Source organism: Sporothrix brasiliensis, assembly GCF_000820605.1.
Source record: "Sporothrix brasiliensis 5110 chromosome Unknown Cont18, whole genome shotgun sequence".
NCBI lineage: Eukaryota > Fungi > Ascomycota > Sordariomycetes > Ophiostomatales > Ophiostomataceae > Sporothrix > Sporothrix brasiliensis.
In genome coordinates, this window is record NW_024467137.1 from 436,332 (window position 1) to 451,736 (window position 15,405).

General features: G+C 57.1%; 6 protein-coding genes across 6 annotated transcripts; 5 read left to right on the top strand and 1 right to left on the bottom strand.

Annotated features, from left to right (window-relative positions):
- Positions 1-657: 657 nt before the first annotated feature.
- On the top strand, positions 658-2,381 carry SPBR_01561 (Sugar transporter family protein; the record flags this gene model as incomplete). The annotated part of the gene is made up of 2 exons (XM_040759871.1): positions 658-942; positions 1,068-2,381. The coding sequence occupies 2 exons, from the start codon at positions 658-660 to the stop codon at positions 2,379-2,381; spliced, it is 1,599 nt and encodes a 532-aa protein (XP_040619094.1).
- A 544-nt stretch (positions 2,382-2,925) lies between these two features.
- Positions 2,926-3,867, top strand: SPBR_01926 (uncharacterized protein; the record flags this gene model as incomplete). The annotated part of the gene is made up of 1 exon (XM_040760236.1): positions 2,926-3,867. The coding sequence occupies one exon, from the start codon at positions 2,926-2,928 to the stop codon at positions 3,865-3,867; it is 942 nt and encodes a 313-aa protein (XP_040619095.1).
- Positions 3,868-4,519: 652 nt separating this feature from the next.
- On the top strand, positions 4,520-5,792 carry SPBR_09081 (uncharacterized protein; the record flags this gene model as incomplete). Its single annotated transcript, XM_040767207.1, has 3 exons — positions 4,520-4,702; positions 4,757-5,478; positions 5,537-5,792. 3 exons carry the CDS (start codon positions 4,520-4,522, stop codon positions 5,790-5,792), a joined length of 1,161 nt encoding a protein of 386 aa, XP_040619096.1.
- Positions 5,793-5,813: 21 nt separating this feature from the next.
- Positions 5,814-7,291, bottom strand: SPBR_01664 (uncharacterized protein; the record flags this gene model as incomplete). The annotated part of the gene is made up of 2 exons (XM_040759974.1): positions 5,814-5,937; positions 6,366-7,291. 2 exons carry the CDS (start codon positions 7,289-7,291, stop codon positions 5,814-5,816), a joined length of 1,050 nt encoding a protein of 349 aa, XP_040619097.1.
- A 2,057-nt stretch (positions 7,292-9,348) lies between these two features.
- Positions 9,349-10,804, top strand: SPBR_01677 (phospholipase C; the record flags this gene model as incomplete). The annotated part of the gene is made up of 2 exons (XM_040759987.1): positions 9,349-9,909; positions 9,986-10,804. The coding sequence occupies 2 exons, from the start codon at positions 9,349-9,351 to the stop codon at positions 10,802-10,804; spliced, it is 1,380 nt and encodes a 459-aa protein (XP_040619098.1).
- An 832-nt stretch (positions 10,805-11,636) lies between these two features.
- SPBR_01670 (structure-specific endonuclease subunit SLX1) lies at positions 11,637-13,103 on the top strand (the record flags this gene model as incomplete). The annotated part of the gene is made up of 1 exon (XM_040759980.1): positions 11,637-13,103. The coding sequence occupies one exon, from the start codon at positions 11,637-11,639 to the stop codon at positions 13,101-13,103; it is 1,467 nt and encodes a 488-aa protein (XP_040619099.1).
- Positions 13,104-15,405: the final 2,302 nt, after the last annotated feature.

Genomic DNA, 15,405 nt, shown 5'->3' on the forward strand with positions numbered 1-15,405 from the left:
AATTGCATCGTCATTTTGACAGTCAACATAATCGTGAACGATGTCAATGTCCAACGCAAAATAAACATCGCGGACGTTCATAACAGATGCACGTGGGATCTGACATATGGCTGTCATTGTCTCTGTTGTTTTTCTTGTGCCGGATCAACCTGCGTTGTAACGGTCGTCGACCGTTCGCCCAACCTCGGCAAAGTACCATCATCACCAGATCGTATCTCGCAACGGTATCTACGCCCTTGGTAATCTGGGGATGGAGTCGAAGCTGAGCAACACCCACTGCCTCCAGGGACAAGGACCTTAGTCTCCACGTTTTGGCCATGCCGAATCCCCTGCTCGGCAATCCGGTGAAACCGGTCTTGTTTGCCGGTATCTACAACACCTCCGCAACAGAACGGAGCCAAGTGGGTCAACCCCGACTTTACCTTCCAGTCTAATCAGTAAGTCCGTCCCAAATCTGGAGTCGGTTGGTCGCATGTCCTGCGGTCGCGTGCGGCTCGTCCTTCTTCCTTGTTCGTTTGATATAAAGGCTTGCGGGATGGCGATCTTATTGTCCCTGCCTGTCTGGCCGTCCCTCCCTTCTCATCTCTTCATTTTCCTTTTCTGCCGTCTCGGGTGCCATCTTCTATTCCCTGCATCCACAGTCGGCGACAACGCACCATGACTGACACAAAGATGGACGGTACCGCCGTCGCGGCCACGGCCATCGACACGCCCATCGACACGCCCGTGGACACGGCCGCCGGCCATGTTCTTGATGCCAATGCGCCCCACGACGCCCATCTGCCGTTCCGCGAGGCGCTGCGGCTGCACGCCAAGGCCGTGGCGTGGTCGGCGTACGTGTCGATTGGCGTCATCATGCTGGCCTTTGACCCGCAGCTGCTGGGCAACCTGTACGCAATGAAACAGTTTACCAATGACTTTGGCGAGCTCAGCAATGGCGAGGTGAGTCACGTGCTGGCGAGGTGGACGTGAGTTGAGAAGAGCATAGTGAACCAGCTAACAGAACAGTATGTCATATGTACGTTCAATCTCGAATACCGGCCCCGCCTCCCATAGATCTTACCAAGCCTAACCTCTTAGCTGCCGCATGGCAAACCGGCCTCAGCATGGGCAACCCCGTGGGCCAGGTCGTCGGCGCCATCTGGGCCGCGTACCCGATGGAGTGGTACGGCCGCAAAAAGACCTTTGCGACGTGCGTCGTCCTGACGGCCGGCCTCATCTTCATCCAGTTCTTTGCGCGGTCGCTGAACGTGCTGCTGGTCGGCGAGCTGCTGGGCGGCATCGTCCTGGGCATGTACGTCGTCATTGCGCCGGCCTACGCGTCGGAGGTGTGCCCGACGGCGCTGCGCGGCCACATGACGTCGTTTGTCAACCTCTGCTTTGTCATGGGCCAGCTGCTCGGCAACGGCGTCACCAACGGCACCTCGTCGCTGGCGACGCACTGGGCGTACTCGCTGCCGTTTGCCATCCAGTGGGTGTGGATCGCCATTCTGCTGCCCGGCCTGGCCTTTGTGCCGGAGAGCCCGTGGTGGCTGGTCCGCCGCAACGACCTGGACGGCGCGCGCGCGTCGCTCGCGCGGCTGTCGGCGCCGCAGGTCGACCTCGACGCGGCCCTCGCGTTCATCGTGCACACGGACCGCCTCGAGCTCGCGCTCGAGCTCGGCAGCACGTACCTCGACTGCTTCAAGCGCGAAAACTGGCGCCAGACCGAGGTGTCCATGGGCGTCTACTGCACGCAGGTCCTCAGCGGCATCTACCTCATCAACTACGGCACCTACTTCTTTGAGCAGGCCGGCCTGCCCGACGCCGAGGCCTTCAACATGGCCGTCGGCTTCCTGGCCGTCGGCTTCGTCGGCACCCTGCTCTCCTGGTACGCCATGGTCCACGTCGGCCGCCGCACCATTTATGTGTGCGGCCTCGCCGTCCTCGCCGTCCTCCAGTTCGTCATTGGCATCCTCGACTGCGTCCCCGGCCGGCCCTCCGGCGCCATCTGGGCCGAGTCCGTGCTCATGATCGTCTGGAACGGCATCTACGACCTCACCGTCGGCCCCATCTGCTTCGTGCTGCTCTCCGAGTGCTCCGCCACGCGCGTCCGCTCCAAGACCATCGCCGTCGCCACCATGGCCCAGGGCGTGCTCGGCATCGTCATGACCGTCGCCATTCCCTACATGATCAACCCCGGCGAGGCCAACATGCAGGGCAAGCTCGGCTTCTTCTACGGCGGCCTGGCCACGCTGTGCCTCGTGTGGGCGTGGCTGCGCGTGCCCGAGACCAAGGGCCGCTCCTACGAGGAGCTGGACATTCTGTTTGCGCGCAACGTGCCCGCCCGCCAGTTCAAGACGTACGTCATCGAGCCCGCAAACAGCGAGGTCGAGAAGTGAGTGGGGAGAGAAGACGGGACAAAGGAGGAGAGCGGACGTATGCAATGCCAGGTCGTCTTTACGTAACTGATTCAGGTTTTGTTTAATTTATTATACATTCTTGTACACATCATAACTTGCGTTGGATTACGTCGTCATGAGAACATGCCAATTTACGCAAAGCTGAACGAACCACAATATGCAAAGGCCCTCCAGCACCAAAGTACCATCGTATCCTCCCATACGCAACTCCTCGCCATCCTCTACTCTCTTTTATTCGAAGAACGCGTGGGCGTATCCAATTATCAGTCCAACTTGGTGAGAATACTGTAGCTCTTTGGTCTGATGCAACTGCAGCTGAACATCCCGCAGATACAACATGCCGAGCGCTTACACCGAATGCTCAGCCTTTGCGTGCAAGGCTGAGGTGAAGCGGGGAACTACACTGTAACCCACTTCTGAGGCTGCCTATTCAGACAGGTCGCGGCACCCGATTTTACACAAAGTGTGTTTGCTCCCTCCCAAGTCAAAGTCAGCAGCAAAACGAGACGCTCCTCCTGCCACCATGTCGTTGTCGAACACCAGTAGCACAGTGTCAGTGTCTCTTAACTGGAAAGAGCAAGAGTATGACCACACCGCGTCCGTGGACAATACCATGCGGCAGACAGACTGGCCCGCGCTCTGCCGGCTGGCCGCGAGCCTGCGCGACGACGTTCCCTGTGTGCCACTAGACCACGCCACCAACGGCCTCAATAACATGGCCCGTTTGTTGCAGTTTGAGGACGGCGTGTTGTGGGTGGCCCGTGTTGCCCTGCGGCGGTCGGCTGCCGACATGGCCAAGTTGCGCATCGGTGGCCCATTCGATACCGCAACGGCCTTTTTTGCGGCATGGGCCGACAACGCGCGGTTTCCACGTTCGCCCGACAATATCGTCGACCTGATGCGTGGCGCCCCAGACACCCAAGCGAAGCAGATTGTTCGCGCCGTCGACACCTTCGTCAGCCGGTTTCGCGCCATCGCGCCACGGCTCGCGCGCCGACACGACCGGAACCGCGACCGCGGACCGTTTCCACTCTGCCACCCCGACTTCTTGCACAGCAACATTGTTGTTGACGACGCCAACTTTGACGTCCTCGGCATCATCGACTGGGAGGGCGCCTGCACCCTGCCGTGGGAGCTCGTCCGCTTCCCGCGCTTCCTCAACGCCATGCCGCGACGATTCGGTCCGTCTGATGGCTACGACGTGGACGGCCAGCCACACGACACCGACGAGCAGCAGCGGTGGCGCGAGCGCCGTGCGTACGTGCAGACGGTCGCGGCGCTGGAAGCGCGGGAAGCGCCGGAACGAGGCCCGGTAGACCGCTCGCTCTCGGCGTGCCTGGCGGACGAACACGCGCAGAACCTGTCGTACGCGATAGACGCCTTCGAGGGCGGCAAGGTGGGCGTCTACGACCAGCTGCTGGACGATCTAGAGGAGGCGCTGCCGCCGGGCGGCGAGTCGTTGTGAGGACAAGGTGGGAATCTTTTGAGCGGACGACGGGCATGTGTGGACTTTATGGACGCCGTCTTCGCTCTCGCTGCTATCCAACACCTGAATCTGGGCAGCGCGGATCTTCATGGCCAAGGATTCAGCCTCGGAACTGAACAGAGGCCGCGGTATTTTGTGCAAAATGTCTTTGGGAATATCGAGATATTGCCACCCTTGCACCCTTGCTTCGCTCATATGAGATATGTTGAGTACGAATCTTTGACCTTTTTGGATAAAGCCGATCAAGGCGACTTATTTGCACAGTAGCTAGCCAATGGAAGTGGGCAACGCTATCCGATAAAGATGTGCAACGAGTAGAAAGTAAACTGACTTGGGTATAGTGACATGCACTTATCTATCGATACGATATCTTCGGCTTTACCCGACGACGATCCTTGGCTATACAATCTCTTACACTCAAAAATGAGGACCGTAGTAATGGGAGCCGTTATGTAACATACAACCGTACAATTCACTTTTTTTCGTACATATGTGCAACTCGCAATATGAGTTCTGGGTCATGATGTATAAGTACAAAAGGACGACGTTGTTGTCGATTTCCGGACAACAAATGAATTTCCTTTGCACTTGCAGCCAGTATACACTGCTGCTACTTTAGGTTAACGTGAAAATGGAAGACAAAAAGACCGCCACCGTCGACACCGAGGCCGTTGTCGACATTCGATCCGACGATGCCACCCCGGTTGTCTATGTTGATCCTGAAAAAGAAGCATCCGCTCGATGGAAATTCGACACGTATCTCGTCCCGGTGTCCCTCATCTTCATTGTCTTGTCCGCGTTGGACCGAAACAATGTAAGCAGAGCCTTGAGGAAAGGGAAGCCTGCTTAGTCACTGACCATCGTCTAGGTGGGAAATGCTGTGATCTTCGGCTTCAAAGAGGACTTGGGCCTCGTGGGCAACCAGTTTAACAACATCCAAACGCTGTCCAGCTTCTGCAGCTTTGCCGGTGAGCTTCCGTGGACGCTGGTGGTCCGACGCTTTGGTGCGAGGAAAGCGCTCGGCACTGCCTTTCTGCTGTGGAGCATCTGCACGCTTGGAACGGCCTTTATCCACACATACGGGCAAGCCATCGCTGTCCGCATGATTCTGTGCGCCTGCGAAGGCGGGCTGTCGCCAGGTTTTGCCTTTGTGTACTCGACCATCTACCCGCAAGAACAAGCCGGCAAGCGCATCATGACCACCAACCTCGCCCAGTGCATTTCTGGCGCATTTGGCGGTCTTTTCGCGTACGGCATTCAGTCGATGGGCGCAAAACGCGGCCTTGCGGCTTGGCGGTGGCTCTTCATTGTTGAATTCTGCGTGACCATGGTCATTGGTGGCATTGGCTGGATATTCATCCCGGACTCGGCCGAAACGGCATGGTATCTCAGTGACGACGAAAAAGAGGCGATGCGCATGAAGAGGAAGCGAGACTACCTTCTCCGAGGCGAGCAAACGTTCGATTGGACGTGGGCCAAGGAGTCGCTCAAGGATCCGTTTGTCTACCTCTTGGGCACGGCGTTCTTCACGTCCTCTGTCGCCATCAACGGCTTTGGCGTCTTCCTGCCGTCGATCATCAACGGACTCGGGTAAGAACCTGACCAGTGCGACATGTGCTGCATATTTTACCCCTTACTGACTGATTAGATATACGTCCCTTCAGGCAAACTACATGACCATCCCCGTCTATGTTCTTGGTGCCGTCTCTTTATTGACCCAGGTCTACTTTTCCGATAAGCTCAAGTCACGAGGTTTCTTTATTATCGGCTGCTATGTGCCGGTGGCCGTCGGTTACCTGATTTGTGTTGGAACGGCAGCTCCTGGAGCTGGCTACGCGGGAATGTTTATTCTCGTCATCGGTAAGCACAAGCAAAGCCATGTCAACGTCCCGTTGCATAGCTAATCCCTCGCCTTGCATAGGTCTCTATCCCATCTCCACGCTCGCTGTCACCTGGGCGACCAATACCTTTGCGCCCGATTCCAAACGGGCCATCTCCATGCCGTTGGTGTATACGATGGCCGACATCTCGTCCATGGTGTCCTCGCAGCTGTATCCGAGCACACAAGCGCCTCGATATGTTCAAGGCAATGCCGTCTCTGCCGGCTTGACGTGTGTGGCTGCGTTCCTCTACACCGCCAGCTGGTATCTGCTCAAGCGCAGAAACATGAAGAAGAGGAAACTCCTATCGGCAGGAAGCACGTCAAATGGCATGAAGGGAGACAGGAGTCTCGATTCCATGTACATTCTTTAAGCATAGGCAGTGGTATGTGGGTTCATACTGGAAACCACAGGACGGGAGTCGTTACGAGTTATATACAAACTCCATACGTACTGCTGGAGGTCGGACTCGCAAGGATGCCCTTCGCTATCTAGGGACACACTCTGTCACAGAAACAAATGGTCTATTTCCCGCAACTATAAATACAAACGCTATGCCGAGCTTATGAACTCGCGTCGTCAAACAAACGCACACACAGCACAGCCGCCGAGGCTGCGATGCCGCCTAAAACGACCATCTGGACTCCTTCTCCAATGCTCTTCCACAGGCGCCGCGTGGACCCTGTGGCCGTCGTCTTCGCCGTCTCTACGGCCCTATCCCGCGCGACGTCCTGGACGAAGCCAAACAGAAAGAGGGCAGCGATGCAAACACCAATGCTCCACCGCAGGCCGTCGCCGACTTGCCTGACAAAAAAGTAAGGCCCCAGCGGAATCAAGCCGCCCACCAGGTAGCCAAGGGCCACGGACAGCCCAGAGGCAACGGGCCAAACGTAGTCGTCGTAGTCGTCGTCGTCGTCGTCGTCGTCGTCGTCTGCACGTCCATCGCCCTTCTTGACAAACATGGCCTCGGCAGACTCCGGATGCTCCACGACGTGGGCCAACACCATGTCGCGCAGCTGGGCCGGCAGACCGAGCGGTGCGATGTAGCGAGTGGCCACTGTGGCCATGTCGGCGTCGGTGTCGTCGGCTTCGCCATGCTTCTCGCTCGCACGTGGCGTCGATGCCTGCCGCGCCGACAGGTACCCACCGATGCCCATGCTGATGCATCCCGCCGTGAGCTCCGCCATGCCGGCATAAATCACCGTGTCTGTCTGGCCCAGTGACGAGAGGCCAGCCGTCATGGCAAAGGGCACCGTCAAGCCATCGGAGAACCCGAGCGTAAAGTCGGCCCGGAACCGGCGGGCCGTTGGCAGATACCAACGGGGCGCGTGCCTCTGCACTCTTTTGCTGTCGTGGTTGTTGTTGCGGCGGCCGTCGGTGTTGTCAGCGCCCTCAGCTTTATTAATGACTTTACGGTGCGGGTCACGCGGCCGGGGCTGAGACTCCGCAAGTGCGGCCGGCGAGATGGACGACGTCCAGGCGAGCGGGGACAGAGAAGCAGGCTGCTGCTGCTGTTGATGCATGTTGGCTGCTTGGAGGTATGCGTCAACAGGTGTGGAGAGGCAAGGATAGAATCACGAGAATGCCCGACATGCGAAGCGAGCGGGTATGGTAGGGACGAAGGACCACGGCCTTGCTGTTCTTCTAGCACGGAAGAGTCTTTGTATTTTCCATCGTTGTTTATTTCCTTTTTGGGAGTGGTGAAGAATCTCACCACGTGCAAGGCACTTGCATACGCAAAACACCAGTCGACAAAATAGTCGGCATCACAACGGTCACAAACGAGCGCCGGGATCCCGGAAAGCGGGAAGCGATGCCTGCGGGGTTTGCCAAGGATGATAACGCTGGCGCCGTTGACGCCGTTGGCAAGATGGACAGGGTTGGCAAGGCTGGAGGAGGAGCACGTGTAAAAAGAGAGCGCTGTTAGTCGACAGCCCATGCGTCCCGTCCGCGTGGGAGGGATTTACGTTTGCACATCTCCACAAACAACGCGATCGCCAATTTCGCTTCTGTGTCTTCTCGCATAGGGCTCGCATTGGGCTAAGAGTGCATACGTCGTCCAACATACCAATGTCCGTTGTCGACGTCGGTCATGAAAAGGAGACAAGGCGGGAAAGATGCCTGCCGAGGAGCGTGGTATTCCACGTAAATTACCAGGACAAGGTTTCATCGGGGCGAATCAGAATGCCTGTGTTGTCAGCGAACAAGATTTCGCCCACGGTTTGCTCGAGGTGTAAATGTCGCTTTCCTGTCGTAACTCGGTTCCATTTAGTCTTGGCGGTCATTTCAGTCAACTGCCTTAGACCCAGGGGTTGGAAAAGAGAGTCAAGGACGATGGAATAGCCAAGGACTCTGTAGCTCCAGTTCTCCAGCGACGGCGTCGTCGAAATCGCCCCAACCTGCCTGCCGAGGCTCGCTGCTTTTAGAATATCATACGAGGGCATTCCTGTGGCAGCCAATCGCGAACAAAGAGAACAAGCCACACCAGCTATGAAAAAGCTTAAACGTTCTGAAAATGGACTGCCGGAGAGACGTGCACACTTAAGAATGCGGCAGTCCAATACAAATGCACCGGGACCGGGCCGGGAATCTTGGGTTGCTTGGGAGGCGTTCTATGCGCCATGTAAGCCACGATCCTGAGGCCTCTGATTCGCCTGGACCTGGTTCTTCTGGCCAAGAGGTGTGTCTGCCCCTGGCGCTAACGCGAGATGGCCACCAACTCGTCCATCGCATCGATTTCCAAAACGACTCGTGCAAAGAGTTGGGTTCTTGTTTCTTTCAGGGCATCCACTTCTCCAGACAATAGAATACGGAATGCCCTTGATCTTTTCTGATCAACGGCCCACCTCTGGACAACTTTAAAATGCATCGTACTCCGTACTGCATCCTGCGTATTTCCATTTTCCCTTCTTCCGGGATCCGCCTTTGCCGGTTAACCCGTCTGCCTGTCGACCCACCATCCACACTTGGATTATGACGTGCGTGGGATAACGTCGCATTAGCCGGGCTGAACGCCGCAACGCCCTGCACCCCGACGGCCCTGTCCCTGCCGCTCAATGCCTTTTTCGGCAGTCGGTGAGGCGGCGGGGAAAGTTTAAAGTCGGCAAAAGGCAAAGGCAGCAAAGGCAGCAAAGAAACGATCACGCAGGAGAGCGCAGCAAAAGGCGATCCAAGGGCAGCATCGCCAAGTCTGCCACTAAGATAATTCCATATCGGATCGGCATATGGGATGGCACGTTGTGAATACCTCGACGGTCGTTGGAGAGAACTTGTTGCTTATCTGCCTCCCACGTGGACACTCTTCCCTGCTCCTACGACTCGCAAATTACTTCTCACGCCCGTCTGCAGCCAACGTTCCGTGCTATTGCATGTCGTACGACCTCCGTTTTACGGAACGCTCCCGGGACATGCACAGACAAGCACCCTTTAGATGGTAGGAGCCCGTCCAGGTAGTAAAGATCCGACGTTGAATGTATATATGTGACGGCCCGGGGCCTCGCTCGCGGGTGGATGTCTGCGATCGCCACTCGAGCAACCAAGCCCATCCACAGACTCTCGCAACCGCCGTTTGCACGTCAAGATGCTGACCAACTCTCTCACGGGCCTGCTGGCCCTCGCGGCCGTGGCGGCTGCCAAACACCCGTCGCCTTGCAAGCCCAACGGCTCGGAGGCTGTCAAGAACATGAAGGAGCACATCAAGGCCGTGGTGCTGCTGGTGCTCGAGAACCGCTCGTTCGACAACATCCTGGGCGGCCAGACGCTGCGCGGCCTCGACAACCCGTACCACAACGGCCCCTACTGCAACCCGCTCAACCTGACCAACCCGGCGCTGGGCCAGGCCTGCACCACGGCCCGCGACTACGACTCCATTGCCGACGACCCGGACCACGCCGTCTACGGCAACAACATTGAGTTCTACGGCACCTTCAACCCCAGCAACGACGACATTGCGTCGGGCAAGCTGGTCCCCAAGCAGAACGGCTTTGTGCACGAGCAGCTGCGCCTGTACGACGCCAAGGTCAACAGCACCACGCTGTCGGAGCAGGTCATGAACTACTACACCGAGGCGCAGGTCCCGACGCTCACGGCCCTGGTGCAGAACTTTGTCACCTTCAACTACTGGCACTCGGCCATTCCCGGTGTACGTCTTCTTCTCCCCCCTCCCCTGGCACTCTTCTTGTCGACCTGACGGTGACCACTAACGTAATGCATGACAGCCCACCGATCCCAACCGTCTGGCCCTCGTGGCGGGCAGCTCTTTTGGCCACGGCAAGAACGACGCGCAGTTCAAGGCCAAGGGCTTCAACGAGCGGTCCATCTTCCAGTCGCTGACCGAGAACGGCTACGACTGGCGCAACTACCACGACCCGGCGGGCGGCACCGGCCCCGAGGCCTCGTGGTTCCAGTGGACCTACGACGCCGGCCTCGACAAGAACGTCGTCAACCTCGACCGCTTCTACGTCGACGCCGCCGCCGGCAACCTCACCAGCTTTAGCATCCTCAACCCGTCCTGCTGCGGCGTCGACACCACCTCCATGCACCCCACGGGCCTCGTGTCGCTGGGCGAGGGCCTCATCAAGGACGTCTACGACGCCCTCCGCGCCGGCCCCCAGTGGGAGGAGACCCTCTTCATCATCACCTACGACGAGACCGGCGGCTTCCACGACCACGTCGCGCCGCCCCTCGCCCCCAAGCCCGACAGCCTCGCCTACACCGCCACCACGCCCTCCGGCCAGGACTACACCTTTGACTTTGACCGCCTCGGCGGCCGCATGCCCACCTTTTTGATCTCGCCCTGGGTCAAGAAGGCCCACGTCGAGGGCCTCGGCAAGAACGCCGCCGGCGAGACCGTCTCCTACTCGGCCACCTCCATCCTGCGCACCCTCGGCTACCTCTTTGACTTTGAGCCCTACAACCCCCGCGTCGAGTGGTCGCCGTCCTTTGAGGGCCTCATCACCAAGAAGGCGCGCACCACCATTGAGGAGCTCCCCGAGGGCAACCCCTTCCGCGTCAAGGCCAAGCGCTTCCGCAAGTAAAGTGCTGTTGGAATGACGTGGGTGTACATCCCCGGTATGCGGATGTATGCGTAAAGTGTACATAAAATGGTTACATGGATATCTTCTCTTTCTTTTCTCTGTCAGGAGACGGCCGTCACGACGGGCCCTTTCATATCTGCGTAGATTAATGACATTACTATACACCAATTTATGTTAAACCCAATGCCGTAAATTCAAGTCTCCTAAACGTGTCTTCATACCCAATAACTGGACTGTGAATAACAAGTTTGGGATCGCCGAGCAGCCATCGTGCAGCCAGAACGACTTGCCACTGTCCTCGCTTAGAGCATCCTTGACAGCCTCATACTTTCTAATCACTGCCGTAGCCTCCTTTCTCGTTAGCCCGTCGTTTTCATGGCAATTCTCTTTGCCTCTCGCTGTTGATCATATCCTCTCAAATCTAACAGAAATATGTGTTTTACGCGTCGAATGTCCGTTGTCCTAATTTCTGTCTGTAAAACGAATGCTTTAATATTGCGCACTCTCGCGACATGTGCAAGTCACGTGTCGTCGCTCCAGCAATAGCGCGACCCCGCGTAAACACGCGCCTATGTCAGTCCCTTTACCGCGAAGGCGGCACTGCACTTGAGCCTCAACTCAACCTTTGACAAAACGTTCGCCCGTTCGACGTGGCCACCTCCTACCCACGTCGACAGACATGCAGTCCCTCTGCTCACACATTCGACAGCGTCCATAAGCCGCCACCGGACAGAAATCCAATGACCAAATCATAACCGCACGCGGCGATTCACGCCTCCTCGTCCAACCTCTCTCTCCCCTCCCCCCCCCTCTCCTCTCCTCACCCCTCACAATGACGTCCACCGTCTCCTCCCGACCCATCCCGGCCCTCTACACCGTCTACATCCTCCGCTCGACCATGCGCCATGCCTCCCTCTACATCGGCTCCACCACCGACCCGCCGCGCCGCCTCAAGCAGCACAACGGCGCCATCAAGGGCGGCGCCGCCCGCACTGCACGCCCCAGCCTACGGCCCTGGGAAATGGTCGGCCTCGTGTCCGGCTTCCCCGGCGCCGTCGCCGCGCTCAAGTTCGAGTGGGCCCTGACCAACCCGCACCTGTCGCTGCACATCCCCGCCGAGTCGCGCCTATCTGTCGCCCGGCAGACGAAGCGCAATGGCCACCCCAAACGCCCACCCGCGAGCATGCACTCCATTCTGGCCAACCTGCACCTGCTGCTGCGGGTGCCCAGCTTTGCCCGCTGGCCTCTGCGGCTGCACATGTTTGTGCCCGAGGTGCACGCAGCCTGGAGCAAATACAGCAGGTCGCAGACGAGTGCCAGCCAGCAGCTGAGCGACGACGTGCGCGAGGTGGAGGTGTTGACCGATTTCCGGCCGACACCGGATATGCTGTTTGGCGCTGCGACAGGCGACAGCGCTACTGATGTTGCCGATGCCGCTACTTCCGCCGAGGTCGGGCCACCCTGGGGCATCCACGCCCTGCCGCTCGACTACGGACCCATGCGCGACTACGTCGACAAGGCCCAGGACATCTTCACCTTTGAGCGCGAGGGCGACTGCGCCGTGTGCCACGGCGCGCTGCCCGCGGGACGGGGACTCTATGCCGTGTGTCCCAACGCAGCGTGCGAGGCCGTCGGGCACCTGCGCTGCTGGAGCGGGCACCTCTTGCAGGAGGAAGCGGACGCGTCAGCAACACCGTCGCAGGCCCTGGGCAATTCCAATCCTGACCTGCACCCCCTCGTCCCCGTCCGTGGCCACTGCCCCAACTGCGGCGGTCCTGTCGTCTGGGGCGACATGATGAAGGAGCTGACGCTGCGGCTGCGGGGTCCCAAGGAGGTTGAAAAGCTAGTCAAGGCGAAGCGGCGACAGGAAAAGGCGGCCGATAAGGCGGCGGCCGCGGCCGACAAGGTTGCCAAAGCAGGACAAGCAGGACAGGCGGTACAAGCCAGAAAAGCGGCAGAAGCCGCGGCCCCCCTCACAGAGTTGGACGACCTGTCCGACAGCGTCGAGACCACGGCCACGGTACGAAAGACAAAGGCAGCCAAGGTGGCCACCACCGCCACAGCCACAATTAAAGCCAGGGGCAAGGCAGCCGAAGCGATGGCTGCAACAGCAGCAACCAAGGCTACGAAGATTACGAAGACGACGAGAGTCACAAAAGTGACGGCCGGCACGGCCAAGACATGCAAAGCAGCCAACGTGACAACGGCAAAGACACCGGCAGCGGAGGCGGCCACGGCAGCACTTGGCCGTGCGGCCCTGCTCGACAGCAGCGAGTCGCCGGAGGTGATTGTCATGTGAGAGAAAACGGAAACAGGAAGAACGCTCACAAAGATACCACACGATCGAGAAGCATAGATACGCCTCAAAATATATGTATTGCGCGTTTATTCATGGCATTCGTGTAGGGCCGCCTCATCACCATCATGGCTTTGTGACTGAGCTGATAAATCCTCTTGTGTTGCGTACTTGATGCCTACGTGTTGCCATATTAACATGGTTTTAGTTCAGCATTTTCTTTTTTTATGTTAAAAAAGGAATTTTATAATATCGAAAATTAAGACTTAAAATAATAGCAGTAATTATAATTTGAGCAAACCTGCTCGTAAAACACGTCTTCCTTAATTTACTTTGTACAATATGCTTCTTTACATACTCGTTTTGAGGCCGACCTTGAACTACATCCACGGGATATGCGGTTATCAGCGTTCCCACCGGAACAACGGACCCATACTGAGTCCTCTAACGCAATATGATTGGACAGGTCAGCTAGTCCTGATTTTTGTTTCCTTATTTCTTCACGCGCGGTGGAGGAAAGTTCGTACTGCGCGAAGTCGTAGCAGGGTTGCATCGGGAATGGCAGAGCGGGAGTTGGCGGATACTAAACGACCCAAAGCGCCACGGAGAATTGAGCCACGAGATCCCAACTGACACAACGGCTCTGGAGTATGGGCTCATAAAGGAACGGCAGGGCTCGTTGAACAGGTCGCCTGCTGTCTTTGTCTAGTCTTTGTTTAGACCCGTACGTCCCGATGTGAGAGACAAAGAGAAACTGGCAGTGCCATACAGCGTGACCGGTGTCTGTGTAAGTACCCTTTGGCAGAGGAGGCACCGTCTGAGTACCGTTCTTTTTTTCTTTTCTTTTTCTTTTCTTTTCTTTTCTTTTCTCTTCTTTTTATTTTTGGGCAAATTTAGGCTGTATGGGGCTTCACCTTGCACTCACGAACAGCGTCGAGAACGTCGACGACTTATGATACGTATATACTACCAGTTACAGATAGAAACCCAGCAATCCAGAAACCCTCCGAGCCGGAGGTATTGGCGTTCTGTCATTTCTTTGTCCACAAATTCCATGTTTAGTCTTGACCCCCGCCGCCAGTCTCGACTGCAGTTTCTGACTACAGGACGAACGTGCAAAAACCGGGCATCAGACTCCACTTTGCTGCCTCGGAACCCACAAAAGTTGCTGCGACCACTTTACGACATTCTTAAAGGTTGCGGTCCAAAAACAGCAGTGCCACCGAGCCACAGTCGTAGTCGAGATAGCGAACGTGAACGAGTTTCCCGCGCACTCCACGGAAAAGCTACTTTAAGGCGGACAAAGTACTTGCTTGCGGGAACGACCGCCGCCTCGCTGTCAGGCACATCGGGGGACAAGAAAAAAGGGAGAAACATGCATCGGCCGTTGTTCCCTGTGTCGCATTTACACGCGGCGCGCGGCGCACGAAGCACGACGCAGGCAGCGCCACAGCAAACCTTTCCGCTTCGACTCCCATTCTGTGTCTCCTTGTCGGACGCGATATATCAGCTCTTACTAGATAACAACCCGGCATTTTGATAACAAATAAAGAGCATCGCCGTTCGTACAGCCTTGTGGGCGATATTGTTTTTGGAGAGGTTGAGCGCCGGGAAAACATGGATGCTGTCGCTGTCACGTAAAGTCCGTCCTGCACATTGCGGTCGGGGCCCTTTCGAAGGGAAAGGGGGCACATAGCTCACGGACACTTTCTCGGTGACGTCCTCCGTCCCTCCCACACCTTCCAGGCGAACTCGTGTCATGCGCAATGCCAATGCACGGAGCATACGACATCAACCGTGTACTTGCAACCCTTGCTGGCGGAGAAGGGCACCAGGGCACCCTGTGCCGCAGTTTCTGTGCCTCTCAAAAGGCTGGCACATTCGAACGTACTCGGATATCCAAACCACGCACAGCTGTTCCTGGCCAACCGGGAAACAGTCCTATTCGTGTCGTTTTGTCTACGTATTATCAGATGTTTATTCAAAGCCACCGCCGCAGGAACGTTTGGTGGGCCATGTTCCACTTTTTAATCTACGCCGTCGACTTTAGGTGGTTAGTATATTGCAGGGAGCGGTACATTTTAATACTAGCATTTCATGTGTGATATAAAGTACTAGGTACTTCGACTCTTGTAAACAGCTTTAGCAGTCCAGCGCCCGTTTCCCATTTGCGATACGCATAGTCCAGATATCACGCTTCTGGTGTGGTTTCCAGTGGGCACCGGGGTTGTTCTTTCCTGTTCCAGCATTGGTTCTGGCGACAGCCTCCTTCCCAATCCCCACGCCATTGGCTACCCACAAAGGT